Source organism: Podarcis gaigeae (genome assembly GCF_964106915.1).
Source record: "Podarcis gaigeae genome assembly, chromosome: 1".
In the NCBI taxonomy this organism is placed as follows: domain Eukaryota; kingdom Metazoa; phylum Chordata; class Lepidosauria; order Squamata; family Lacertidae; genus Podarcis; species Podarcis gaigeae.
Window position 1 is genome coordinate 56,317,288 of NC_139678.1, and position 26,976 is coordinate 56,344,263.

A 26,976-nucleotide genomic window follows, 5' to 3' on the forward strand; every position below is an offset into this window, starting at 1 on the left:
AAGGAAAAGTGAGACATTCTAGGATCAAATCAGAAACTGGGATAGCTTCTATAAATCCAGGACTGTCCCTGGAAAATAGGGACACTGAGAGGGCCTGGCATGAACAGGCGTAAGATATTTTAATGCTGAACTGAGATGAGCAAGCTAATGAAATCTTCTATAACAATGTACCAGATGTCTCTGTGTTACAAAAACACAGACTAACAGAATCTTATATAAATTTAGAATTTGGATGCAAGCAACGAGTATAAAACAATGTGATTCTTTTCTTTTTCTTTTTTTGTCCCCAAAGAAAACTCCATAAAATTTTCACAAGCCCTCTGTCTGTAAGATCAAGGTGATTCGTTTATTAGGGGTGTCCAAATCTGATTTCTTTCTTTATTCAGACCAGGGTAGATGAAAACCCAAAGGAGGGAGGCAGCAGCTCCTTTTCAAATGATGACTCCACATGATTCCCCCTGCTGCGAGGCACCTGCTGCTAGCAATGACAGAGCATTATTAGGGAGGGATTTATGAGCTGTGCCCAGATTAAAAATTAATATAGAAACTGGCCTCATTCAATTTTGGGAGGCGGCATTTGTTTTCAATAAAATAATTCATACTGCTTAGGAGGGAGAGAGGGGAATTTTCACTAAAAAGAACGGCATGCAGTGGGAGGCCCCTTTTAAAGAAATCTCTTGGAGCTCCATGGCAGTGTCTTGAGAAAGCACTGGCCATGGATTAAGCTGAAGCCAGAGGGGCTGCCACAAGTGGACAGGCAAGTGGGTGTCCAGGTTATTGCTACACGGGTCTAAAGGACAGTTGCAAATATGGTTGACAGTATTCCAGGTGTGAGTCCAATGTACCTTCTGCTTGCTGTGTTGTTGCTGGGCATCCGTCTCAAGAGACAATGGGGCATGTCTCTAGGGGTGAAGTCAAACTGCTGTGTTAGCAGCACCAAAGTGACCTCCCTGGGGTTCAAGCCTGGGTAGTGCATATGGAGGTCCTGGGCTGCCCAGATGACAAGACGCCCCTCTTGGCCTCGCTGATGTGATGCTCTATAGCAGGCCAGTCTGTTTGTCTGGTCTGTCCAATATTGTCTACTGGTTGCAGCTCTCCAGAGGGAGTCTTTCCCACAATCAACTACCTACCTGATCTTTTAACTAGAGATGCTAGGGATTGAAGCTCAGTGCTTTCAGCATGCAAAACATGTGCCCTACTACTGATCTGTGCCACATTTTCCTGGAAGGCAGCAAAGATTTTCGTTCTGGAAGAAGGTAGATGCAAGGTTTTAGCAGAGGAGAAAACTGTGGCTATGTGTGGTCCCACAACAGATCCATTAATATGTTTGTAATTATACATTAGGCCTGCTCTTGGTAACACAAAACCTGCTGAGAAGATGGTGTGTGAAGTTTGGCTCTAGTAGGCTTCATCAAAGCTGATTCTTGTGAATATGTAAAATGAAGGCAGGCAACAAAGGTTCCATTTAAATAAAAGGATTTCTAATTGAGGACTCAACACCGGTTCCTACCACATTTCCAAACATTAACTTTTTCCTTCTTTGTGAGCTTCCATTAGATATTCAAAGTAAAGCTCTCTTACCAAGTTAATCTTTGCCATGGACTTGAGTGGTAACCATCACTGTGGCTTGGCACAATTCCACAGGGGCAAGCATACTTGGGAAATTATACATGCCTTTTAACATATACATTCAAATCAAAACCAGAAATGGACACGTAGTGGAAGAATAAAGGGGAAATGTTATCCTTCATTCCAAATTAGTTACTTGGAACATTTTATAGAGTGAAGGCTGTAAGCCTATACACTTGCGGTTGAGAATCAGGCTTTAATACTAGGATTTACCTAGCCTTTGTTTATATCTCATTGGGAGCCCTTATTAGGGCCTGGCCACCCACAACCCCATTCATTTTATTAAGCTGGCCCTTTTACAGCTTAAAGGTTTGTTCATCATTGTGGGCCTCTGAAGCTAAATTATCAAAGAGGCATTGTCTCTTGTCTGTGCACCTATTGGTCTAATGTGACCACCCCTGCTCCTTAATTTTATCAAGACAATTTAATTCATTGGGTTGCGGTCTACTTCCATAAAGAGGTAACTGTTGCAGAACAACTTTCACACACTATTATGATGCTTGATTTAAAATAAAAAAGTAAAAATCTGGCTATTTCAATTGCTAACAGGTTCTTGGAATCACCCTCAGTGGGAGAAGGAGAACCTGAGGAACATCACCCCTACCCACCCCCATGATAACTTGGATTACCAAAGGTATTTGGTAACAGAACTGTGTTGTGACTGAAGCATCAGGTTTCTAGAAACTGGAACCCTGGACTCCAGAAAGACACCACTACACAGCTTCCAGAAAGCAAGTCTGTCCTGGTGCTGAGCTTTGTGTCAGAGGTAAGAACATAAGTATAGAAGGCATTACACATTCTCCATACTAGTCAACAAAAGGCCCTGTTTTACAAGAGGAGGAGTGTTGCCCCCAAACGAGGTTAGATCCCCATCAGCCTAAAGTTTCCCATATGTAATGGAATCCCATTGTTGAGTAAGAAAGCTGGGTTTCTTTCATTCTTGGTGTTCATGGAAACAATGGGTAGGGTGGACAGTTCTCAGTTCTACATGTTAATACATGCATAGCACCATTGCCACTCCATAGTGGTCCCACTTAAAGTAACCAACATGACTAAATTAGGTTCATTAATTTCAGCGGGTCTCCTCTGAGTAAAACTTAGTTAAATACCACCCACAAGTTCCTTAGCATGAGATCCTTAAAAACAGCCTCTTCTCCAATTGTGTCTCCTGGAATCTAAAAATTTAGAGAGTCTTTCCCAGCCTAGTTCCTTCCAGATGTCACTGGACTCCAACTCCCATCACCAGACCATTGACTATTCTGGCTGGGGTTGATGGGAATTGGAGTCCAACAACTGGAAGGAACTAGACTGTGGAAGTTGAGCTTAGATTTGTCTTTGGAATATACATAAGGGATCCCTGAGAAGAGCAATGCTGAAAAGAAAACCTCAAAATCCCCAACATTCAGAAATGGCTTGTGCAACCTAGTCACCAGCTTTTGCTGCGGAATGAAGCAATGTTCATTCAGTATATTATAGAGTTCTAACTCTGGAAATTGGGTGCAGTTTCACCCATCCTGATGGTTCAGACTTGAACCAGCATGCTTCATAGCTGGCCTCCTGCATGCCATAAAGTGTCGCTAGGGGAAAGTGTGTGCCTAATAGTATTGATCATTCTCCCCTGATTTCATAGGACACCACACATAAGATGCGACAAAAGAGTGAAAGACCAGTTCAGGAGGAGAAAAGGTCTGAAAAATCCAAAGAAACAGAAAGGGAAGGGATGTTGGAATGCTTGAACGTAGCAGCTTTGTACCTTGAAAATAATCTATATAAGCCACATAAAATTAGAACCTGGCCTGGAAACTATTATTTCCAAAAAGTCTTCCAATATTAAGTTAGGACATGGCATGTTGATCTCATTTATGGAGTTTGACTCCTCCACTGTTCTCAGCAAATGACAAAACAATGGTTTGCCTAATACACTTGGTCCTTCGTCCCTCCACACGGCATTTCAGCAGACAGATGTGCAGTTCAGTTCCGTGGGTTCCTGCATGGATGCTGTCCCCAGCCCTTCCGGTCCATCTACTATCGTGGGCTCACTGGAACATTGCCTGTGGTTTAAGCTGGGCTGCAGGAGGAGGCATGTGTCGCCACTGTCTGGTTCTTCCACCACCATCCCAGAGTGCATAATGGAAGCCATGGCCAACAGCTGGATATCAGAGTGAGCATTGGCAACAGTGTGGCGGCGGATGTTCCCACACTTCTCCAGATATGCCTCGCCCTCCTGCTCAGTCAGAGGCGTCAAGGCAGTCTCGCTGACTTGTCGGTCTGCCACAGTGTGAGAAGAGAAGCTCAGCCCATTGGGTTTGGCACAAGGTCTATGATACCTTCTCTCTGGAAAATAAGAAGGAAGGCATGCAGATTAATTGTGGACTGCATACAAATCCAAGAGCAACCGACAGTGCAACATTTCAGAAAACTTCCCTAGGCTGGGTACCATCCCTACCCAGCTGTTTTCTTCCAATGTGGGCTGTGACATATCTTTGACAAAGGAATGTAAGAAAGTTCATCATTCTGCCTAGGCAGGAATAGTCATGTATGTACATGTGCATGTATATATACACCAAGAGAGAGAATAAAAAAAACCTATTTAATCCTTCCTTCAATATTGTTATCCAGCGGAGGAATGGGGAAGGGATTATGATTGTTGTTCTTCTATGTACATATATAATTATTTCTCCAGCATTGGTAATTTGTTTACAAACATTTGCATCAAGTGACTCCAGAGGTTGTACTTATTTGCATAACATTAGTTTCTAATTAGTTTCACCAAATTGATTGGGTTGAATTTCGCAACAGGGAAGCAGGTTTTTTTTTATTCCTGTATTTTCTAACCATGCAATCCTATCTTTGAGTTTACAAGAATCTGAAAAATGACAGCCTTCATCTGCACTGCTGTTTGTGCCTTGGGTTCAGGATCACATCTACACACCCATCCATATGCAGCATCCCTGTTTTCAGACATTCATACCAAATGTGCAAATGTCAGGAATGGAGATAGAAAGCATGGTCCCAGTTCCCCCTACATGTGGAGAATAAGGACCATGATCTGTGAATAAGGAGCACGGCAGTAAAAGTAGCTTATTTCATTGGGACTCTAATTCTCTTCTAGTTGTAGGCCTGCCTTCCCTGTCAACAACAAAACTGCTGTTCCAAGAGCCCCAGTGTTGTATTCAACTTTTAGTCAAAGTAGACCTACTGAAATTAATAGATCTAAGTTAGAAGGAACGTTCTTTCACCTCTGGTGGACCTGCCCTAGAGTTAAGGTTTTCTGGGAAATGATATATAATGAGTTGAAAAAGGTATTTAAGTATACCTTCCCTAAGAAACCAGAGGCCTTTCTTTTGGGCATCGTCGGCCAGAGGGTGTTAAAGAAGGACCGAACATTTTTTATGTATGCAACAACAGCAGCAAGGATACTTGTCGCTAAATACTGGAAAACCCAAGATTTGCCCACACTGGAAGAATGGCAGATGCAACTGATAGACTATATGGAGCTTGCAGAAATGACTGGCAGAATCCGAGACCTGGGAGAAGAAGTTGTGGAGGAGGACTGGAAGAAATTCAAGGACTATTTACAAAAATATTGTAAATTGTATGAATGTTAAGAAAGATGTAAGATTATCAACAATATGGCACCAATAAGTTAGTTAAAAGGAATATGAAGATAAATGAAAATATAAGAAAAGATAAATTTTGGATAAATATTATGATAAAATTAAGCTTTTAAGGTTTGGGTTAAATTATCTAAAATTAGGGATACAATATCAGAAAATTATAATATAAGAATTGAAACAAGGTGATAAATTGCTGGGTAAAGTTCGAAAATTTGGAACGCAGGAACGAGAGATGCGAGGAAGTCCAAAGAAGTGATGAAAATGTGGATATTGGAAAAAAGTATATGTTATTTTGTTTGTTCTTTCTATTGTTCTAAGAAAATCTTTAATAAATATTTATTTTAAAAAATTAATAGATCTAAGTTAGCTGTGACCACTAATTTCAATGGATTAACATCAGTTGACTGAAACCCTATAAGGACTGCTTCTTTACCCACCTGCCATGAAATGCTGCCATGAAATGGAGGGGAAGGGAGATTAATAACAAGGTACAGATAATGGTGATCAGCCAAATGATTCATGAAAGCATGGTAAGATGCTTGTGAGATGGGCTAGAAGGATGAAAGTGTCCTCTTGGAAGGAATCCAGTCTGAGACCTTATGTGCAGGATGTCTTGTTTGTTTATCCACTGGCCTACTAGGGGATGACCGATAGTTGGCTGGTCATACTACACAGTTGAGCTCTGCCAACAATCACAACCAAAAGGTGTCAGCTAGGGAGAAACTGAGGGCTGCAGCCAATACTCCTCAAAACTGTTCCATAGTGTTAGGGAAACCCTCATAACAGATTAGGGGGCACACAAGGAGAGGAAGTCCATTACAACACACACACACCCAAAGGAGAAGAGGTCTCTGGCTAAGGCTTGTTTGTATATCTCTTGAAATGTTACTCCAACCCTTGGGTGTATTAGAGTGATATATTGCACAATGTTTTTAAAGCCACATAATCTACCTTCGCTTTGAATGTTAACACTGCAAAATAAGCAAACAGCCTCTAAGCTTAAAACAACCAGCATTAGTAGCCCAAGGGATTTACATAAAGCTAGTATAAATTTACTCAATTCAGTAATCTTCATTGCATCAACTTCATGGGTATGGCTAAGTTATCTAATGAAGCCTCAAGGGACTAAGTCCTCTCAGGACCAGGTCAAGCACCTTGCCAGATTCAATCTGCAGAAGATGGTAAAAGTTGCCATAAAGTTAAGATGGAAAACACTGGTTTTTTGGCTGCCAGTATTTTTTATGCTGGAATTTGCAATGCTTATAAAAGAACAGCATTATTATTATTATTATTATTACTGATTATAATGGCAAGAGATTGAATCCAGAGCTGCCATACTACAAAGAGAGGAGCCTTTTCTTTTTGCTGATTTTCCCCACAACTCTCCCCACAACTGTTCCAGAGCAGATCTTCAGGGGGTACAGGGAGAAGAGGGGAATCAGCAAAGAAAAAAAGAAAAAAAAGTCACCTCTTCCCTTCTTCCTTCAGTGTTCTGTAAGCAGAGTAACACTGACAGGAACTCTGGCTCCAAGCCAAAATAATTATTGCAAAATTTTATTACTGAAATAAGTTGCAATAAATAGTTGAAGAATATAAAGCTCTTTATATTAAAGTCTTCTGGCACACTCCCAGCAAGCATGAATGGGAGGCAATCAGCACACAGAGAGAAAATCACAGCCAACTATTCTTCATGCTGTGCCACAGACACTTCAGAAATTGTTCCCTGGAGAAAAACAAAAGTGAACTTGATTTGTACAAGACACCAGATTTTAAGGACAGGCAGACCTGGAGTTTGGGGACTTCAGATAGTATCCTTAAATGATAAAATTACCCTGGCCAAAGAAGTGCAGACCCGGCTCAGAGAGATTGGGTAGCACTTAAAAGAATCTTAAGGTATGTGAAAGGCACAAAAGATTACAAACTGGTGCTGGATACAGGATATGATCAGCAAGTGTATGCATACGCTGATGCCAGCTGGGGGGACAGAGAAAATGGAAAGTCTACCACTGGCTATGCCATATATATTGCAAATGCCCTGGTTCAGTGGAAATCCCAGAAACAAACATTTGTTGCCACAAGTACTTGTGAAGCAGAGTACTCAGCCATAAGCGAATGTGTATCACAAATAGAATGGTTTGCTTGCCTAACAAAAGAGCTTGGAATACCTTCTGAAATGCCAATTACTGTGCTAAGTGACAACATGGCTGCACAACAGCTTGCTAACCAACAGAACTTTAAAAGCAAGAGTAAACATATTGCTGTAAGATACGGAAATGTGAAAAATGCTTTGGAAAGAAATGTGTTAAAGGTACAGCACTGTAACACAAAATGTAATGTGGCGGATTTGTATACAAAATGTTTGGATGCTCCTAAATTTCGAGACTTAAGAAAATTATTAGGTCTCAAGCCTTTGACTTAAGGAGGAGTGTTGGGATTTGCAGGATACTGGATAAGTCTGCAGGCTTCAACAGGATGATGCAATACTCTGCTGGGTCAGAGTGACTCAGCAGGAGTGTGATTAGTGTGATTGGCTATCACCTGTTTTAAAAGGAAAGCCTGTTTAACAGTGGGTGTGGTGGTTGTGCTGTAGTGTGGTGGTGCGTATTCGTTTGTAAGTACTCTGTATGGACTGTTTCTTTTGTAAATGCCTGTATATAGCTCACATTAAAAAAGACTGCACTGGAAAAACCTGGAACTCTTAGCGTTTCTGCTGAAAGCGCCGCGTGGAATACGCGACAGAGACTTCGTCAGGCAAGGCCTCCTTCCACCTGCCTTTCTCCACCCTCTAGTCGCTGCTTCTCAATTTGTATTGTATTATTTTATGTACTGTGGCCTCTTGTTTTATTGATTATAGTTTAGAAAGTATTTAGTGTAACTGTTGAGTGGATTTCTGTTTAACTTTTATATGTTGATATTATTATTTTATACTAGTCTAATGATTGTTGAATGTTACTTTTTTGATGTAGGTTGCTTATTTTAAAGTTTTGTTTTATTATCACATTTTTGTATTGCATTAGATTGTTATAAGATGTACATTTTTTGTTTCTTCAGCTTGTAAACCACCTTGAGTATTGTAAGATAGAAAGACAGTATACAAATTAAAAATGATGATGATGAATTAAAAATATTTAAATAAAATATTGTCTCCCGTATTGGAGGTAATATAGCCATGAAGGGTGTATTCTTCATGCAGTCATTACCTTTTATTCCCCATGAATTTGTCTAAATTATCTTAAGTAAGTGCTCTCATGGTTGTGCAATGTTTTCTTTCCCTGTAACCAATGACTACCTGTGCAAAACATTACATCAGTTGGGTTTTGCACTAAAATAGACTCCCAGCCACAGTTCTTTCCAGCAAAATCCTTATTGATTCTTTTCATTGTTAACGTAATGTGTTTCACATACACAGTTTGATGAAGTAATAAGCTGCACGAAGATCAACACAGATTACATGGCACGGTATCCAATAGTAATGTGGCAGAAGAATACATAGCTTTTGAATATGACTACGCACATGTTTAGGTAGGGCAAAATCCAGCATGCCTTGCTCAGACTTTCACCCATGTCGTAGGCCTCATTCTCCTTCTTCTCAACTGCAGCACCCCTATATCTGCTGAGGATGGTCCCCCAACCACCAAGAGTAAATACTGGAGTTACATGGGAGGAGAGGCAGGGGAAGTCCTGCTGTGCAAGCAGAAGTCCTTTCCACTCATCCATGGACACCATTGGATTGAAGCCTAAGTCATTCAGGGAAATCATGAACAAGTTGTTCCCCTATCATCTCTTACCTTTATTACATACAACTAAAACTATTCAGAAGTCCCTAGTGCGACTAGGATCACAGCCTTAGTGCAGAATTCAACATTAGGTCAATAACATCCTTAGGAGGACAACCAAATTTAAGCACAAATTCGACCCACAGCTGTGAGGCATTCGCGAATTTTTTTGCGGAGAAAGTCCTGTTGCTCCGCCGTGACCTCCCTGCCAATTTAGATACAGTGACTGAACTGGAGGCCCCTCGACTGACTTCAGGTCCAGTGTTGGACCATTTCGATCGGATACTCCCTACTGATGTGGATAGATTCCTCCAAGTTGGTAGGCCCACCACCTGCCTCCTTGATCCGTGCCCGTCTTGGCTGATTAGGGAGTGTCCAGATGTTGTGCGGACCCCCCTGGTTGAAATTATCAATTTGTCCCTTGACATGGGGACATTCCCAGGGGAATTGAAGGAAGCAGTGGTGTGTCCACTCTTAAAAAAAACTTCATTAGATCCCTTAGACCTATCCAATTACCGCCCAGTTTCAAATCTTCCATACCTGGGTAAGGTAATTGAGAGAGCGGTTGCTGAACAGCTTGGTAGGTTTCTGGAGGAAACATCGGCATTAGATCCATTTCAGTCTGGTTTCCGTCCTGGTTTTGGGACGGAGATGGCTCTGGTTGCCCTAACAGATGATCTCCATAGACAACTGGATCGAGGCGGGTCAGGACTGCTGATCCTTTTAGATTTGTCAGCAGCCTTTGACATGGTCGATCATGATCTTCTGGACCACCGCCTTGCAGACGTGGGGATACAGGGCATAGCCCGTAACTGGTTGTGCTCTTTTATCTCTGGTCGGGGACAGAGGGTGGCACTAGGGAGGGAAATGTCGTCGCGCCACTCCTTGGTGTGTGGAGTACCGCAGGGCACAATTCTCTCCCCGATGCTTTTTAACATCTTTATGCGCCCCCTTGCCCAGATTATCCGGAGCTTTGGGCTGGGCTGTCACCAATATGCTGATGACACTCAGCTCTATCTGCTGATGGATGGCCACACTGACTCGGCCCCGAACACACTGACCAGATGCTTGGAAGCTGTGGCTGGATGGTTTCGTGGGAGCCGATTGAAACTAAATCCTTCGAAGACAGAGGTCCTATGGCTAGGTCGGGATGGCATGGGGATGAGGGACCAACTCCCTTCTCTTGTGGGGGCCCAATTAGTGCCATTGCCTTCCATTAAGAGTTTGGGTGTAATCCTTGATGCCTCCCTTTCCATGGAGGTGCAAGTTACAGCAACAGCCAAGGCGACATTTTTCCACCTTCGCCGTATCAAGCAGTTGGTCCCTTACCTTTCCCACCCCGACCTGGCCACAGTGATCCATGCGACGGTCATCTCCAGGCTTGACTACTGTAATTCGCTCTATGCGGGGCTGCCCTTGAAGCTGTCCCAGAAACTCCAGCGGGTACAGAATGCTGCAGCGAGGCTCCTCACGGGGTCTCTGCCATGGGAGCATATTCACCCAGTGCTTTTCAAGCTGCACTGGCTCCCGGTGGAGTACAGGGTCAGATTTAAGGTGCTGCTTTTGACCTTTAAAGCCCTTCACGGCCTAGGACCCTCGTACCTATGGGACCGCCTCTCCTGGTATGCCCCACGGAGAGCCTCAAGGTCCATAAATAACAACACCCTAGTGGTCCCAGGCCCTAAAGAAGTTAGATTGGCTTCAACCAGAGCCAGGGCCTTTTCAACTCTGGCTCCGGCCTGGTGGAACGCTCTGCCTCATGAGACCAGGGCCCTGCAGGATCTGATTTCTTTCCGCAGGGCCTGTAAGACAGAGTTGTTCCGCCTGGCCTTTTGCTTGGAGCCAATTTGATTCCCTCCCTCTCTCTCTCTCTCTTTTTTTTTCCTTTCTTTTCCTTCTCCTCCTGCAATGAGGCTACATTTTAATATTTTAATGTTCCATTATTTTAATGTTGTATTTTGAATGGTTAAGTTGTAACCATTCATCTTGTTTTTATTATTGCTTGTAAGCCGCTCTGAGCCCAGCCTTGGCTGGGGAGGGCGGAGTATAAATAAAAAATTATTATTATTATTATTATTATTATTATTATTATTATTATTATTATCCCACTGTGGTGAATGTCCCATCCGTGTGACTTGAAATGCAGCAAGGGGACGTGAACTTGCTGAGTTTTAAGCTGCTACTGTGTACACAGCCTTCATTTTCTCAGTGCTTCCAACTGTATTTCCCACTGGGTGGAGGACAGAAAGGAGAGAGACTCCAGCCTCCCTCCCTATTCTGGGGTGGCAGCAGGAGAAAAGGCAGGTGTGCAGTACTGGCCAGAGCTGTGACTACTGGATAAGGGGATTCGGGAGCTCATGGCAGAGCATGGGGGTGGTAGCAACTACTGTACTTTTCTGTCTATAAGACACCCCCATGTATTTGGGGGGACTTGGATTTAAGAAAATGGGGGGAGATGTATCCATGTATAAAACACCCCCTAATTTTTGACATTCTTTTTAAGGGGAAAGACCTAGTCTTATACACTGAAAAATACGGTACTTTGAGTTTTTCCCTGCTGTCATTTGTAATTGCTGGTCCCAATTCAAACCGAACCTGGGAGAACTTGGCCTTTTCTCCACGAAGGGTTATGAAGTAAGACACAAGCAATACTTTGCTTTCCAGCATCAATAACTGATGCTGTGGAATCATAAGAAGTCTACGGCACTTTGGCTTCGCACACACACACAAAAAGGTTAGAACATTCACTCCCACGCAGAGGCTCTCCCGCTGGTACGGTAAAAGCTGCGCACGGCGAGGCTGATAGCAGCATTGTCTGGAATGCAGTCTATCTTTCTGAGCAGCAAAGGGAAGATATTCCTCCAGTTGTCACTGTGTCGTGTATCTCTTTCCCCTCCCGGCCTTTCAGCTGGAAATGAATATCTGCTTCATTGTCCGCGCTAAGAAATCGTTCTAGGGTGCCGCTGGAGCAGCAGATTTCTGCATTGCATCATGGCAAAGGCCACATTTCAGCAATTACTTATCACTGGCTGAAATAATGGGGCAGAGGGCAGGGGTGGAAACATGACGGCAAAAAGCAACTGCCTGGAGATATGAGCAAAGTACGCCTCTGCCATGCTAAACTAGCAACCTGCCCTGCTGATGCCAAAGCATGAATGTATTCCTAGCAAGTGGACTGGAGCCAAGAGAGCTGCCAGAATTCAACACACACACACACACACACACACACACGGACATAACTAGTCCAGGGAATGCCCTACTGATGGTCAAAAAATTCAAAAGTCAGTGAGGCACAGATGGGGAACCTGTAGCCTTCCAGATGTTGCTGTACAGGAACAAAGGAAGCTGCCTGGTACTGAATCAGACCATTAGGACCATCCAACGCAATACTGTCTACACAGACTGGTAGTGCCCCTCCAAGATTTCAGATCTGTATCGCTCCCAGCTTTAGCTGGAGATACCAGTGATTGAACCTGGAACAGCAGGTGCTCCACCACTGAGCTTCAACTCCCATCATGCCTGACCATTGGCCAAGCTGGCTGGAGCTGCTGGATACTGGAGGGCAACAACATCTGGAGGGCACCAGAGGTTCCCACCACTGCTATGGAATGTTGAACAACTGAGAAAGACAGGTCCCCACCCCCCCTCTGTAATACAGGAGAAGCATAATAAAAAATTCCTTCCAGTAGAACCTTATAGACCAACTAAGTTTGTTATTGGAATGAGCTTTCATGTGCATGCATCCTTCTTCAGATACACTGAAACAAAAGTCACCAGGCCCTTATATATAGTGAGAGGGTGGGGAAGGGTATTAGAAGGGTGGTGGTGAGGCATCTAATCATAAGCCTGCATTTTTATCAAAGCTTATATTTTTGATCAGGGCCTGAATCTTAAAAAGAGCTTAAAGATTTTCAAATGTTTCATGCCAGGCAGAAGTCCAGCTGCCTAAGAACCTTGGCAATGTTTTTCCTCCTAGACAAGGGGGCCCCCTGATTTATAGCAGAAAACAATTCTCAAAGTCGTAAAAAGGGAATTACAGGCTGAGAGCAGGACACTGACCTTGCATGTTACAGAGTACAATTAAGCTGTAAGAGTGGTCAAAATTAAGAGTGGGTAAATAGTAAAATAACACCATGTGCCTCCCATTAAACTTGAGCCATATTTTCCTAAGGTTAAAAGGTCAAGAGCAGTGAAAAAGGCAACTGGCTTGGCTGGAGAAGATAGGTTTCTTCCTATCTTATTTTGAGGCTGGAAACTGTTCCTTCCTTTTTTACTTTGAGAAGATTGCTTTTCCTTTTAAAAGGTTATTTATGTATTAAATATATTGGCTTAAATGTAATTATGCAAAGGATTTAAGAAATGCTAGATTCTTATTTCATATAGTTGTAAGAGTTGTAACTATCCTGAAATTAAGTCAGCCACCAGCCCAGCCCCCCTGCCAAGCAGGAAACATCATTAGATATATGGTTGTCAGGCCTTTTGTTTAGAGACCTCCAAATGAAGGAGATCTTTCAATGATGATGTGAACTCAAGATCCTTGAAGATAAAAAGTTAAGATTAACCATCTGTTTTGGAAGGCAATAGGGCAAGGAGGGCAAGAGGTGAGCTGGTAATTAAGGTTCCTTGTTGAGACAAGTGTAAGATATATTACTACTTATTTGTCATTTATAGATATAAGAATATATAGCTTTTTGTGTCCCATAAAAGGGCGAAAGGAAATGGGTGTATCTTTTGTGATTGGTTCTAGCAAACAGCCAATAGGAATTTCAACCAGGCTGATTGGACAGAGGCAGCCACAGGAGGAGCAAGGGGGCTGGATTAAGGAAATATAAGTGCTGGCCAGAATGGCAGGAGGCCAGGCCAGAGCTTGGTAACCATACCACTGTGCCTCTCATTTATTTGTCTGACAAATAAATTACTATTTTAATTTCTCTATTGCTGCGTTGAATATTTCATTCCAGCTAAGCGTTAACCACAAGCAGGGTGCTACAGTGGGAATGGGTGATTGGCTGATAGGTGTGGTAAACCTGTTGACAACTGTTAATGACAGTAGAAGCATGTTATGTATCATGAAAGCAGGTGAAAGCAAAGGATATTTTTTTATTCCAAAGCAGCCATGTGGGGCCTCAGTTCGGTATGTACTCCTGATCCAGACTGGGAGCCCATGCTGATTTTTCTTAGAAATCCTCTCCCCACTGCACTTTCTCTTCAAAGGTACAGTTTGCTATAATCACCTTCAGCGACAAATAGCAACTATGAAGGGAAGGGGGAGTGATTTTCAACAGACGCAGACCTGGGCCCAGATCGCATCCCTGCACAACAGTTTCTCCTTCAAAATAAAAGCAGTCAGCCTGAGCACACTTTTCTAAAATGGTGAATAATCTAATGCACAGTTTGACTCTTAGCACCACAGAACATTTGGACACTCTGCAGACCAGCTCATGGAATCAAGCAATTTGTTGCTGTGGAACTTGTTGCAGTTGCTATTTATTAACTGCCTTCCACATAGATACCTCAAGGTAATGTAAAAAGAAAAAAGAAAACAATATGAAATGAATTGAAAACAGTTAAAAACACAAAATACCAACAGAATTTGTCGTGGATGATTTAGCTGAGATTCCTGCACTGCAGGAATTATATGACTGTGAATTTTAAGAAACAAAAAAAAAAACAGTATGTACACCCATGGCAGAAACCTATTTATCCAGCTGGAGAAGCTTGTCTGAAGAAAAATGTATTCAGTTGCTTCTAGAAATTGCAGATAGTTTCTTGACTGCTTCACAGAACACAGGCGGCCACACTGATAGCCCACCTCAGTTACTATGGGGCAGACTTCCAATATCTTTGGAAACTTGCAGGAGAAGCTTTCTTGCAGACCACAGTGACCTAGGAGTCAGCTACATTAAGAAACAGTGATTTGAACATGCTAAAAACACACATTTCCTGCACGACAGAGCAGGAAATTTTAAAACACAATTTTCCATACAGATTTTTTTTCTTTTGTTATAATGATCTAATTTCTGACTTATTTACAGCGTTCTTCCCTTCCTGTGTCTAGATCCACACTTAATCTCTCTAGTACCCTGGTCCGGATCTATATAAGGCCTTATATGTTAATACTAAAACGTTGAACTTGGCCTAGCAAGGTACTATATGCTGGTGGCAGTTTGGCTTCACAAACATCCTAGCCTTCACATTATGCACAAGTTGCAGCCTTCAGACAAGCCTCAAGGTTAGTGTCACATAGAATGCGTTGCAGTAATACATCCTTAAAGTTATCCATGAATGGACCACTGTGGTAAAGCCAAAATACAGGAAGCTTATGAAAAACATGGTTGGAGAAACTCTATGGACTTTGATAGAGAAGCTTCCAGCTTACAAAACTCAGGTCTCTCCATGCTGTTCAAGTTTTCTAGGCCAAAGCTCATTTAAATTTCTGGATTCATTTTTTTCAAATCATATGAGATGACGAGGCATCCAAATAGATGCTTTCTGCTAGCCAGCATATGATTCCACTTTTCAAAATTAGATTTTGCAATGGTTTCCTCCTGTATCTCATTTTTTGGTGGTCTCAGCTCATTGCCTCCAACAGTCCCTTCCAACTTAGAGCAACAGCGATAAAAAGCAGCTGAAAGTGTATCTTGAAGGTGATGCATTCCAAAATCCAATAATGGCAAAATGGAAGCAACTGAGCGAGCCAAAAGCAAAACACTGCAGGCTTTGTTCCACAGCCCTGTACTACTATGACAAGCTACCCATAATCTTCTTCTGCTACGGCCAGACAACTCAGCAAATTGCTGCAGGCTGACTAAAGCAACAAGGAGAGAGAGATCAACAGGTTCAGCTAAGCAGATAAGGGATCCAACTAAAAATAGAAAGCAGGGTGGAACTTGGAAACACAGTTTTGGCAGATGGGAGAATTAGCATGGAATCATGCTAAGATAAATAACTTCCTGTTTGTCTAGTGCCAGAATTATTACACTAACTTTATCCGAGTTAGTTGCTTATGCTTTTGCATAGGACTAATGTCACCTGAGGAACATCCAGTTCCCAGGGCCAGCTCAGGATATTTTGCAGCCTGAGGCAAATGGTAAGATGGTGTCTTCACACAGCTTTCACAGCCAGAAACCAGCTGGAATGCCAGTTGCACCTTCCTTCCAACACCAATGGTGGAATAGCATTCTTCTCTGTACCTCAGGCAGTAGGTCAAATTTGAGAGGGGGGACGGGACAGGCCCTTCTTAGATGAGGAACTCAGAAGGAACAGGCAGGAACTGTTGCTGCACCCTAGCCATCTGCCTCTTGAGGTGGTTGCCTCACTTTGCCTAATGCCAGGCTGAGGGACCCCTGGTCCCTCAGATGATGCTGGGACTCCAACTCCAATGGCCAACAACATTTGGAGGGCCACAGGTTTCTTCTTAGGCCACTTAGATACAAGTATGAAGGAAACTACACGTCCACATCAGGCACCATGAGAAACAGACAACAGACAACCAGTATGTAGTACAATGCAGTGGTGCTTCTGCACAGTAGGCTAAGATGCAAATGAGTTTCTGAGAGAATTAAGTTAAAACTGGGGTTAGTAAGATGGTGCTGCAAGCAAAAGGCCTACAAACTAGAAGAATGAAGCAGAGGTGGAAAACAATATGAGGGGAGGAAGCTGATTCAGCTTTTTTGTTTCCACTCTCAGCTGCCACCTAATTTCCACAAATCACTTCTCACTGAAGTAATCATCTCACACACAAGCCCACGAATCCAGGCAAGATCACAGGAAGAGCAGTGGAAGCATCAAACATTATATAACCAAGATAAAAAAGCAAAAAGAGGCTGTAAAAGTGAGAAAATGAAAATGCTTTGTGCAAAGAAGAGATCATGAATAACTCAGTCATAAAACAGTTGAAAAACCATAAAAGGGAATGGGAGACAGAAAAGCTTTTGAGTGGAAGGAAGGGGAAATTAAGAAAATATCCACTCATCGTAAAATTTGGAAGCCAGCAATCATGCAGGGAAAGGAAAGGGGGTGGGGAGCAAAATGAACTTGGTGTTGGAGCTGGAGAACAGACTAAGAAATGCTACCCCTACTCAGAGTCGACCCACTGAAGTTAATGGGCCTGGCTAACATGGGTTCATAAATTTCCCTGGGTCTCCTCTGGATAGGACTTAGTTGAATACCATCCTCTCTTGCCAAAAGCTTAACAAAAAGTCAGCTCTGAATATGCTCAACCAAAGAGGAACAAGAAGAGATTTCCAGAGTCCAGACATAGAACACTACCCCAAGATTTCCACAACGTGACCCTTTAAGAGGGATTGGCGAAAGTTTAGTGGAATAAACCTTGGTCTTCAGCACCAGTTTCCTTTGTTCCTCCAAGCATTTAGGCTCATGCAAATACAGTTTATTTGACAGCCGCTGTCTCAGTCAGAACAGCCTGAGTGTCAGGGATTGAGGTGTTCAAAAATTCATACAACACCCCCAGTTTTCTGAGCCTTTCATTCAAAATGCAATGAGTTATTCTGTGCTCATGAAAAAGTGGAGTGGAATTTTTCCCCCTTCATAACTGCCAATAGGTGGAGATATTGCTTAACTCTGCTGTCTGGCATGCTGAAGTCAATGGCTTTGAGGGCCTAATGATGTCTCCAGCATCCCCTGGGAAAAGAAACACGAGGAGGTGTCATCCTCATACTCAATTGTTGGCTGCTTGCAGGGAGTTAAGGAAATACTGGAAACAATGAAGTCACATCACACATTGCTTTGAGGAAACTGTTACCAGGGAGATGGGAGAGGAAGGAAGATGCTGGTCAGCGGAAATCATTTAAGTGTCTAATTAGTCTCTTAAAATGCCAGTGTAATTGGGAGTTGGGGAGTTGAGGCCTTTGTCTAGCTCTGTTGTCACTTTGTCTCTAGATTAAGCTCTTGCGGTCCCTTTTATTGCAGCATGGCAACATAAGGAAAGCAGTCCTCACTCAGCCCATCAGATCTTTTCCACCCACATACTTTAATTGCAATAGAAAAGTACAAAACTCATGCTGGCTCATTTAGCCTTATCATTATTATTAATTTTTAGTCACGTTTTTCGCAAAAAGTGTCTCAAAGCAACATACAGATTGATCGTTGGGGGGGTGAGGAAGTCTAATGCACTCACTGTGATCTAATGTTTGATTAGTTTCTTAGTGAACGAAGGCTTTTAGCATCATGGATTTGAAAGGCTGTTCCTGTTAAAATCTGACAGGTGCTTATGATTCTGAAATGCTATTGCCTGCTGAAATTGTTCATTTCACCAAGTGTTGTTGAATTAATTTGATTCCATGTTAGTCAGTTGCTCTGCATTTTATACATTAAAATTTTAAGATGTTTTAAAAGTTTTATTGTACACCACCATGATGTTTATATGAATTGGTGGTTTATAAATATTCTTACAAATAAATACAGTAGCCAATAGTGTTTGTTTTACAGCCCATTAAAATAAAAGTCTTGTATCCGTTTATTATAGTATTCCTCAATCCTGGTTGAAACATGATCCCAATCCTACAAACCTGACATGGGAAACAGGTGCTTTGCATATTTACCTACATGCACAGTGAATAGCACACACGTAACTTCTAAACAGAAAGCAAATGTGATGGGTTTGAATCTACAGTCCTTTCAAGGCCACTGAGTTCATAAAACTGCTTTATGACACCAATCCCTTGTTTTATTGGCAGACAAAAAGATAGCAGAGAAGTTTCCCAAGAGTCACATGGCTAACTTTCAGGCAAAACAATTTCAGCACCGTGCAAGTCTGCATGCACTTTGTATCATTTTCTTTCTGGAGAAGGGTCATGATTTTATTACTTGTGAATAGCAAACTGTGCTGTGATTATGTTTGCACTGGGAGAAGTACATCTGGTTTCCTCAAGGCATGTATTTGTTGTGTAAAACCTAAGCAGCTGTAATCAGATATGGTCTTACCGCCCTCTTTCATTTTTATAGAATCAGGCAGCAAACTCCAGAAGGTGTGCATGTCCTACAAACAGACACTCTAGAGCACAGCTTTCTGAACTTTTCATGTTGGTTACACACTTTTTAGACACAATCATTTTGTGACACAGTAATTCAGTTTTGCTAGTAAACCAGAGGTTAAACTAGCCCCTTATAAGAGTATTTGCGCGACACACCAAGACATTGCAGCCGACACACCAACATGTCATGACACAGTTTGGAAAGCTCTGCTCTAGAGAGATTAGCCCATGTCTCTCAGGCATGTTGTTCTTAACAAATATTTATTAAGGAAGAACCAAATGGTAACAATGATGAATCAAAGAGTGTTCATTCAGAAGTAAGTCAATTTAAACCAAAGACAGTCAACGTGATGCCTCTTCCACCCTAACCGATTTCGGCAAAACCCAGAAGTGGGAGAGGGTGGCTCAAGGAAGGAATATCAGCTGGCATGGGCAAAGGAGGATGCAACATAGCTCTAATTTGAACTAATAGGAATCAACATAGGAATCACACTCATGAGTCCTATACAAAAGTTGGATGCACAAGCCTCTGCCATGGCTTTATGACTCCCACATTAAACCAGTGACTGAATACTCAGGGGAATGCTATGTTCAAAAAAGTTGCTATGCTGCTTATCAATCACTTTCCCAATCCAACTTATTTCCTTCTCCTCTTCTCCATAAGTGCTGCTGTATAGAATCTCTCAGTCTGAAGGAACTGACAGACCATACATGCATTTCATCTTCTTGGCCCTGTAGGGCCCCATATAAAATTGGGAATAGCCCTAAACAGTGCTTTTTTCCCTAAAATAATAATAATAATAATGTTTAGGGGTACTCTCATTTTCCTACTCATATTGAAATACTGCCCCTCAATGAGGCCAAACTTAGATTCACAAAATGTTTAGGGGTGTGCGTAAAAAAGCACTGGCCCTAAACAAACTTACTAGCGAGTAAGCTTTATTGAGGAAAGTTGGACTCACTTTTGAGAGTGCAAAAGTGAAACTGTGCTCAAAACAACTCCCCTGTGAGAAAAAGTTGCAATCTTTGGGGTTATTGGGTTTATGGGAGAAATGTTAGTAATGAAGAGACAGAATAGAGATAAACAAAAATGTACATGGTGTGGAGAAGAGGCTGCTGGTCTCCCTAATCTAAGGAAGGTGATGACACAGGAGGGGAGACAACTCAAGTCCTGTTTGCAGATTCCCACAGGCCTCTGGTTAGCCACTGTGAAAACAGGTGCCTGATCCAGCAGTCTTTTTAAGATGCTGTCTAGGTTTGTCATTGCTTTTCTCCCAAGAAGCAAGCGTCTTTTAATTTTGTGACTGCTGTCACCATCTGCAGTGATCATGGAACCCAAGAAAGTTTAGTCAAAACTCTCCACTATGACCTGTCCATCTTGGGTGGCCCTGCATGGCAGAGCTCATAGCTTCTCTGAGTTATTCAAGCCCCTTCGCCACAACAAGGCAGTGATCCATGAAGGAGAACCCCCAGAGTGGACAACTTTAAACGGTGATTAGATGAATTCATAGAAGATAAGGCTACCAATGCCTACTGGTCATATGCCAGGTTGCTGGGAAACAACAGCAGGAGAGTGCTGTTCTGTTTATGTTGCCCTTGTGGTCTTCCTGGTGTCATCAGGTTGGCCAAGATGCTCGACTAGATAGGCATTTGGTCCAATCTACAAGCTCTTGTTCTCGGCATGTATAGGATGTCAAAGAAACTTTGCCATGTGGGTTACATACAACCACCCATTCCAAGCTGCTCACACTTTGAGACCAACAGAGGCCCTGACTACATGCCCACCACTACCAATAGAAGTCGGTGACTATTTTTGGATAGGCAACTGCATTGCATTATGCATATATAGAAGCCACCTTTAGACTTTTAAAAGGGCAGCATATATTTAAACAAACAAATAAAATGCCAGCTATTTATATACAGTGTGCCTAAGTTGCCTAAGAACCCTCTGAATCTATGATTCTTTTACATAGCAATCCTGATTTGCAACAGAGATGGGAAACCTGTGGCTTTCCAAGATGTTGCTGGACTACAACTCCCATCAGTCCCAGTCAGCATGGTCAATGGCCAGGGGTGACAGGATTTGTAGGCCAGAAAAATCTGAAGGACTACCCAGATATGGAGAGTTGCAAGTTACCAATCCCTGATTTAAATGTAAGGCTAGAAAGACAGGCGAGGAAACAAAGATGATTGTCAGAAGGAAGGGGAAATATGGGTTAGAACTGGAGGAGTTGAGAGGCAAAGGGTCATGTCCACTGAACTACACAACACACACTAGATTACATCCAAAGACGAGGATGTGGCCCCACAGCTGCAGGAATCACAACACAAAGGGAACACACGTTTCCTGACAAGATGCCAATTTCAAACATTCCTTGTCCAGTGGTGGCCAGAACTGGGAAAGCCAGAAATCATGGAGATCAGGGGCAGCCCTCCAGATGTTATGGACTGCAACTCAGCCCCAGCTAGCATAGCCAATGGTCACGGATGATGGCAGCTATTGGGGGGGGGGGGAGAGAGACACACTGGCTAGCGGTGGTATTAGACAGTATTGTGCTAGGGGGAGTGCTGATCTGACTTTATTGCCATTTCCTTGCCTACAACATAGCCCTGGGCGCTGGGAAGAGCAGCACAAAGTAGTTGTGATTGAATAACACAATTCCAAGAGAGCTGACGTTGTCAAACTAACAACCTGGTGATCAGGCAGAACATTGGCAACAGGTGTCTGATGATGCTGTGGAAACAAGGGGCAAGTGGATCTGCAAAGAACTACTACAATGGATGTTTGGCAAGTTCCCTTGCAGGATAGAGGAAGGGAAAGAAACTAAACTAGAAACCTGTAATATGTGGCGAGAAGCTTTTCACCTACCATTTTTTTAAAAATCAGATTTTAAGCACCTGCAGAACCAGGTTGTGAATACTGAACTCTCATTATCACTTGGTAAGACTCAAGAAGGAAAAAAATGAAGGCTGTTTCCATACAAACTAATTATGTTTAAGGCTTCGTTGATTGGTATCTACTCAGGGATGATTTAAGCTTTTATTCTCCCATCTCTGTCTTGCACAAAGCTGCATATTAATTAGACCATGCTGGCTGCTGACAGACAATAGTTGTTGTTTTCTTAAAGAGAGTTGCAAGCGGTATGTGAGAGGCAGCACTCTTGATGTACAGTTCTTTTGTCGCACTGTGTTGTCTCTGGTCAAACGTGTTCTGCAACAATGCAGAGGCAGTACTAACACGAGAACACACATTTTGGGTACCAATTTTCTTTTTGCACAGCCCTCAAGCAAACTATTGACCAACGCAGATGAAGAAGAAGAAGAAGAAGAAGAAGAAGAAGAGTTTGGATTTGATATCCCGCCTTTCACTCCCTTTAAGGAATCTCAAAGCGACTAACATTCTCCTTTCCCTTCTTCCCCCACAACAAACACTCTGTGAGGTGAGTGGGGCTGAGAGACTTCAAGGAAGTGTGACTGGCCCAAGGTCACCCAGCAGCTGCATGTGGAGGAGCGGAGACGCGAACCTGGTTCCCCAGGATTACGAGACTACCGCTCTTAACCACTACACCACACTGGCTCTCACAAGTTACATTGGTTTAAGAAGGGATCTTGGGGGGAAAGAAACTTGAATGGCGTTGCAATACAATGCATCTTACCCAGAGCACACGTACTACCAGGGAAGCAGTGTTCTTCGCACAAACCGAGGTATGGGGAGACCACGAGTTTAACAAGCTCCTCCAACTGCATGAAGGCCTTACTGGGACCTGTAGGTTCATGTACTCCCTGTGACAAAAAAGTATCCAACAGATATGCATATGAACATATATATTTCTTTCACAATACTTTCAGAAATATAATTGTACGCACAGGAAAAAGTTGTGAAAATGAAGAAAAAAGAGCCTGTTACATAATTATTTATCCTACATGGAGCTTGCAACAAAATGAAGGTTGCTTTCAGCATTCTAGCCAACCCTCTTCGGGATACTATAAAGTTTCCATAAGTGGCTCAAATAAGTCATTCGATTCCCCTCATATCCTGGTTTTCTGTTTCTCTATTCCAATGGACAGTCAGCTTTCTGCAGCTCCTGAATATGCTCAGTCATCATTGGGCTTGGGTATCTTTTTGAAGGAGGGCTGGGGTTAGAAATATTTGTACTTCTGCAAACCTCAGGGTTCCTCCAACATTGCAGTCACACCCCACTTGTTTCTCAGTGACCCCATTTTGGCTCCCATACTGTTAGTGCTCAGTTCACTGTTGGTGATGTCTGGCCACCTAATATATGTTACAATGCAGTACTGTTAAGGATTTGAAAAACTTAAGACAACCATTCGAAGCAGTTCAAAAATACTTAATGCTTTACAGATGTACACCTCTTTCTAGAACTCTGCAGATTCAGGCTATGGTAAGCTATCCGAGGTAAAAAGGACCCCCTGCTGAGAATGCCCAGGTCAACCGAATCTGGTATGTAAAAGTAACTTAACAGAACACCCTAGAAGATGGATAGGATCCAGTGGGTCAATGGGGTTGAATAGGACTTGCCCCAAGGGAAGACCTGTTCTGCTAAAGTAAATATATAAAAGCCCTCTAAGGCTGAACAAGTAGAGTGGTGCAAGCTTTTCAAGCAGCTGCACCAAAATGGATTTAAGTGCTTGCTACAGAGGCAACAAAATGGATGGTGTAAGCCTGGGAAATAAGAGAGTGAATAAATGTTGAACAATCCTCCTATGAAGTTAGAACAGGGAACATGATTAAGCTATCCAGAGTAAAGAAAGTGAGAAAATGCAAAAAACAAACAAACAAAAATCCTATGGTACTTAATGAAAACAACTGTAAGGTTTGAGAGTAAAATCCTTCATCATCAGATGCATAAAAATACCAGAGAGTGATTCCTCCCCCCCCCCCATGAGACAGGGAAATGAGGAGGAAGATAGTTGATAAAACAGAGGGTATAGTCTTAGTTGGTTCAGATGAAAGACAAAATCTGCTTATTGGTATCCCTTTACTAAACGGTTTTGTAGTTAGTAACTTACAGCACAATCTTAGTTGTGTCTGCTTAAAGGTAGGTCCTATTTAATTGAATGGGGCTTTCTCTCAGGTAAGTGGGGTTAGGACAGCAGCCTTAGTCTATGCCATTCATAGCAACTGCTCAATTGCACTTTTCTGCTCTGCACAGGTTCCACCTACTCACTAGTCATTAAACAAGGCACATATGATAAGAAGAAACACATTGCTCCCCACCTGTAAAATCAGCAGCATCTGGACAATGGAAGGTGGAAGCTTGGTTTGGACCCGAGGAAGTATCTCATCCAAATTCACTCTTAGTAAGACCAAATCTCGGAAGCCGAGCAATGCAATCTGGCGAATAGTCAATTCTTGGCCCTGTACACACATTCAGAAAACAGTGGGGGAATTAGTGGCTGTTGGTGCTGGGGTACATTTAACTCCATCCGACACCAATTTCAGAGCAGCTGTAAATAATGCCAAGGGTTAATTTTATGCTTTCACGTAAGAACTGGGGAATGAAGAGGGACAAAGAACATAATGCAGCATATGACTGGTCACATGAAGTTATAAACCTAGCCACTACAGGCATGTGGATGGAGAGGTATTTACAGTGGCTGGTTAAAGAATCTGGGGAAAGGAAGATGTCAGGGAACTGCCATCGGAAAGGCAGGAGGTGGAGGGGCTCTCAGAAGCCAGGAGAGACTCAGCAGCGGAGGAAGGCACCAGCAGGGGGAGAGTGGGAGATCAGAGAGAGAGGGAGGCGAAGGAATGGCTCAGGGAGTCTTCTAGCGATAACAGCGGAGAAGTCTCAGGACCTCCCATAGGTACACCCACTCCTCGCCGGAAACTGTCGTGCCGAGATTCCAGACGACGCGTTTCCGTCAAGGAGCTTTTATGCTGGAGTAGATTCCGCAAATGCCCACTGTCAGATTCTGCCAGCGACTGAGGGAGCCATGCTTAAGGGGCTCCGCTATAGACAGAGCTTTGCTAATCTGGGCAAACTCTGAGGGACTACGCTTTTATGCACAAGCAGCTCATCATCCCATTACAGCAATCTGACAGTCTCTGAAAGCCGCTTGTGCAAGGAGAGGCATCATGAGCAACCCAACCGGAGCCGGAGACGCAGGAGGAGCTGGAGCGGGTCCAAGCCTGGAAGAAAGGTACAGGGTGTTGGAGGTCCAGCTAGCGCTGCAAACGGCGAGGCTCGAGGAGAGGAGGGCTCAGGATGCAGAAAAGGGAAAAACCACCCCACTCACAAGGAAGGTGCAAGGATTGGTGCAGAAGTTTGGGGGTGATCCCAGGAACTATCAAGCCTTTAGGACAGAGATGCAATATGCTCTCAATCTGCAGTTTGATGACTTTCCCGATGAGGAATCGAGGGTAGCGTTTGTGATTGGCCATCTCTAAGGGGGGGGGGCGAAAGACTGGGTGAGGCCCCTGATGGCAGCTAATAATGACGCCCTAAAGGACTCGAGGAAGTTTTTTCGCACCATGGATCTGATGTTTTCCAGCGAGATTGAGCAGGGAGTGGCGCGCAGACAGTTAATGGCGTGTAAACAGGGGAGCCGATCTGTCCATGAGTACTGGACTGAGTTCACCATGTTGATCCATAAATTGGGATGGGACTTGTCGGCGGAACTGATTCAAATGCTGTTCGAAGAAGGGCTATCTTCGGCGGTGAAGGATGAACCTTCCCGGGCGCCCAGGGCGGAGTCTGTGGACCAGCTGACTAAATCCGCGCTGGCCATAGGAGCACGCCAGGAGGCGAGAGCTTTGGAGAAGCGGGAAGGGAAGGGGGAACGTTGGAGGGATTTCCGCATTCCAGAGATTCCAGAGCAGCATTCCCCGCCAGTAGAGCCGATGGAAATTGGAACAGCGCGCGCGCTGTGAAGGGCGGAAGAAGGAGGGAAAGAGCGCCAATAAATGTTTTCTCTGCCAACAGCCAGGTCACTTTGCCAGAGTCTGCCCGCAAAGAAAGGAATGGCAAGGGATGGCGGGAGCTGTTGGGGGGGAGGAGGGGGTTAAGGAGCAAGTAAAAGCCAACGCCTGGCTGCCACCATCGGGGCACAGCAGCCAGGCCAAAGAGCAGTGAATGTGCCCACGCCGGAACCCCCAAGACCAGCGCTTGTAATAGAGGTGTCGCTAGAGCTGCCAAACGGACACCCACTAAAGATAAAGGCGCTATTGGACTCAGGCAGCTCCTGTAATTTTATGAGTAAGGAGTTTGCAGCCGAACACCAGATACAGACTATCCCTTTAAGTAACCCTTTGCAGGTGACCACGATTGATGGGAGGGCGCTGTTGGGAGGAGAAGTTAACCAACAGACTGTCCCAATGATAATGAGGGTGGCAAGACACACAGAACTGATAGCGTTTAATGTGGCCACCTTGGGAGGAGCGCCCATTATTTTGGGGATGAGCTGGCTAGCGCTGCATGATCCGCTAGTGGGATGGCACCAGAGAGTAGTCTCATTTGGGTCAGCGCATTGCCTGGCACACTGCAAGGAAGGGGAAGCCCAGGTAGGAACCCAGGCTACTCTAGCAGGGATGGAAATTACAGATAAAGGGAAGGTACCACGACAATACGCCGACCTGGTTAACGTCTTCAGCGAAAGAGAAGCAGATAAACTGCCCCCGCACAGACCTTTTGACTGTCAAATTAACTTACTCCCAGGAGCACAATTGCCAGTGGGCAAGCTGTATGCAATGTCAGACAGGGAGATGCAGGAGTTAAGGGAGTTCATTGACAAGAATCTCAAGCAAGGTTTCATCAGAGAGTCACGAGCGGTGGGGGGCAGCCCAGTGTTCTTTGTGGACAAAAAAACACACTAATAAACCCAGATTGGTCGTGGACTTCCGGGCCCTAAATGCAGTGTCAGAACCAGTGACTTTCCCTATGCCCAGAATCGATGACATTTTGACCCAGGTGAGGAAAGGGAAAATTTTTACCAAGC

At 43.5% G+C, this 26,976-nt stretch overlaps 1 protein-coding gene across 5 annotated transcripts in view; it reads right to left on the reverse strand.

Moving 5' to 3' along the window:
* Positions 1-1,459: 1,459 nt before the first annotated feature.
* Positions 1,460-26,976, reverse strand: part of PRR5L (proline rich 5 like) — an 81,397-nt gene continuing 55,880 nt past the window's right edge. For 3 of the 5 annotated variants that reach the window (XM_083752234.1, XM_083752230.1, XM_083752233.1), the window contains exons 7-9: positions 24,257-24,397; positions 22,674-22,800; positions 2,145-3,963 (exon numbers count right to left, since the gene is read on the reverse strand). In XM_083752234.1, the coding sequence (XP_083608360.1) occupies positions 3,581-3,963; positions 22,674-22,800; positions 24,257-24,397 (651 nt within the window). In that variant the 3' untranslated portion in view covers positions 2,145-3,580. Of the gene's footprint in view, positions 3,964-22,673; positions 22,801-24,256; positions 24,398-26,976 lie in introns of all 5 variants that reach the window. The other 2 variants (XM_083752232.1, XM_083752231.1) reach the window with 1 other exon arrangement.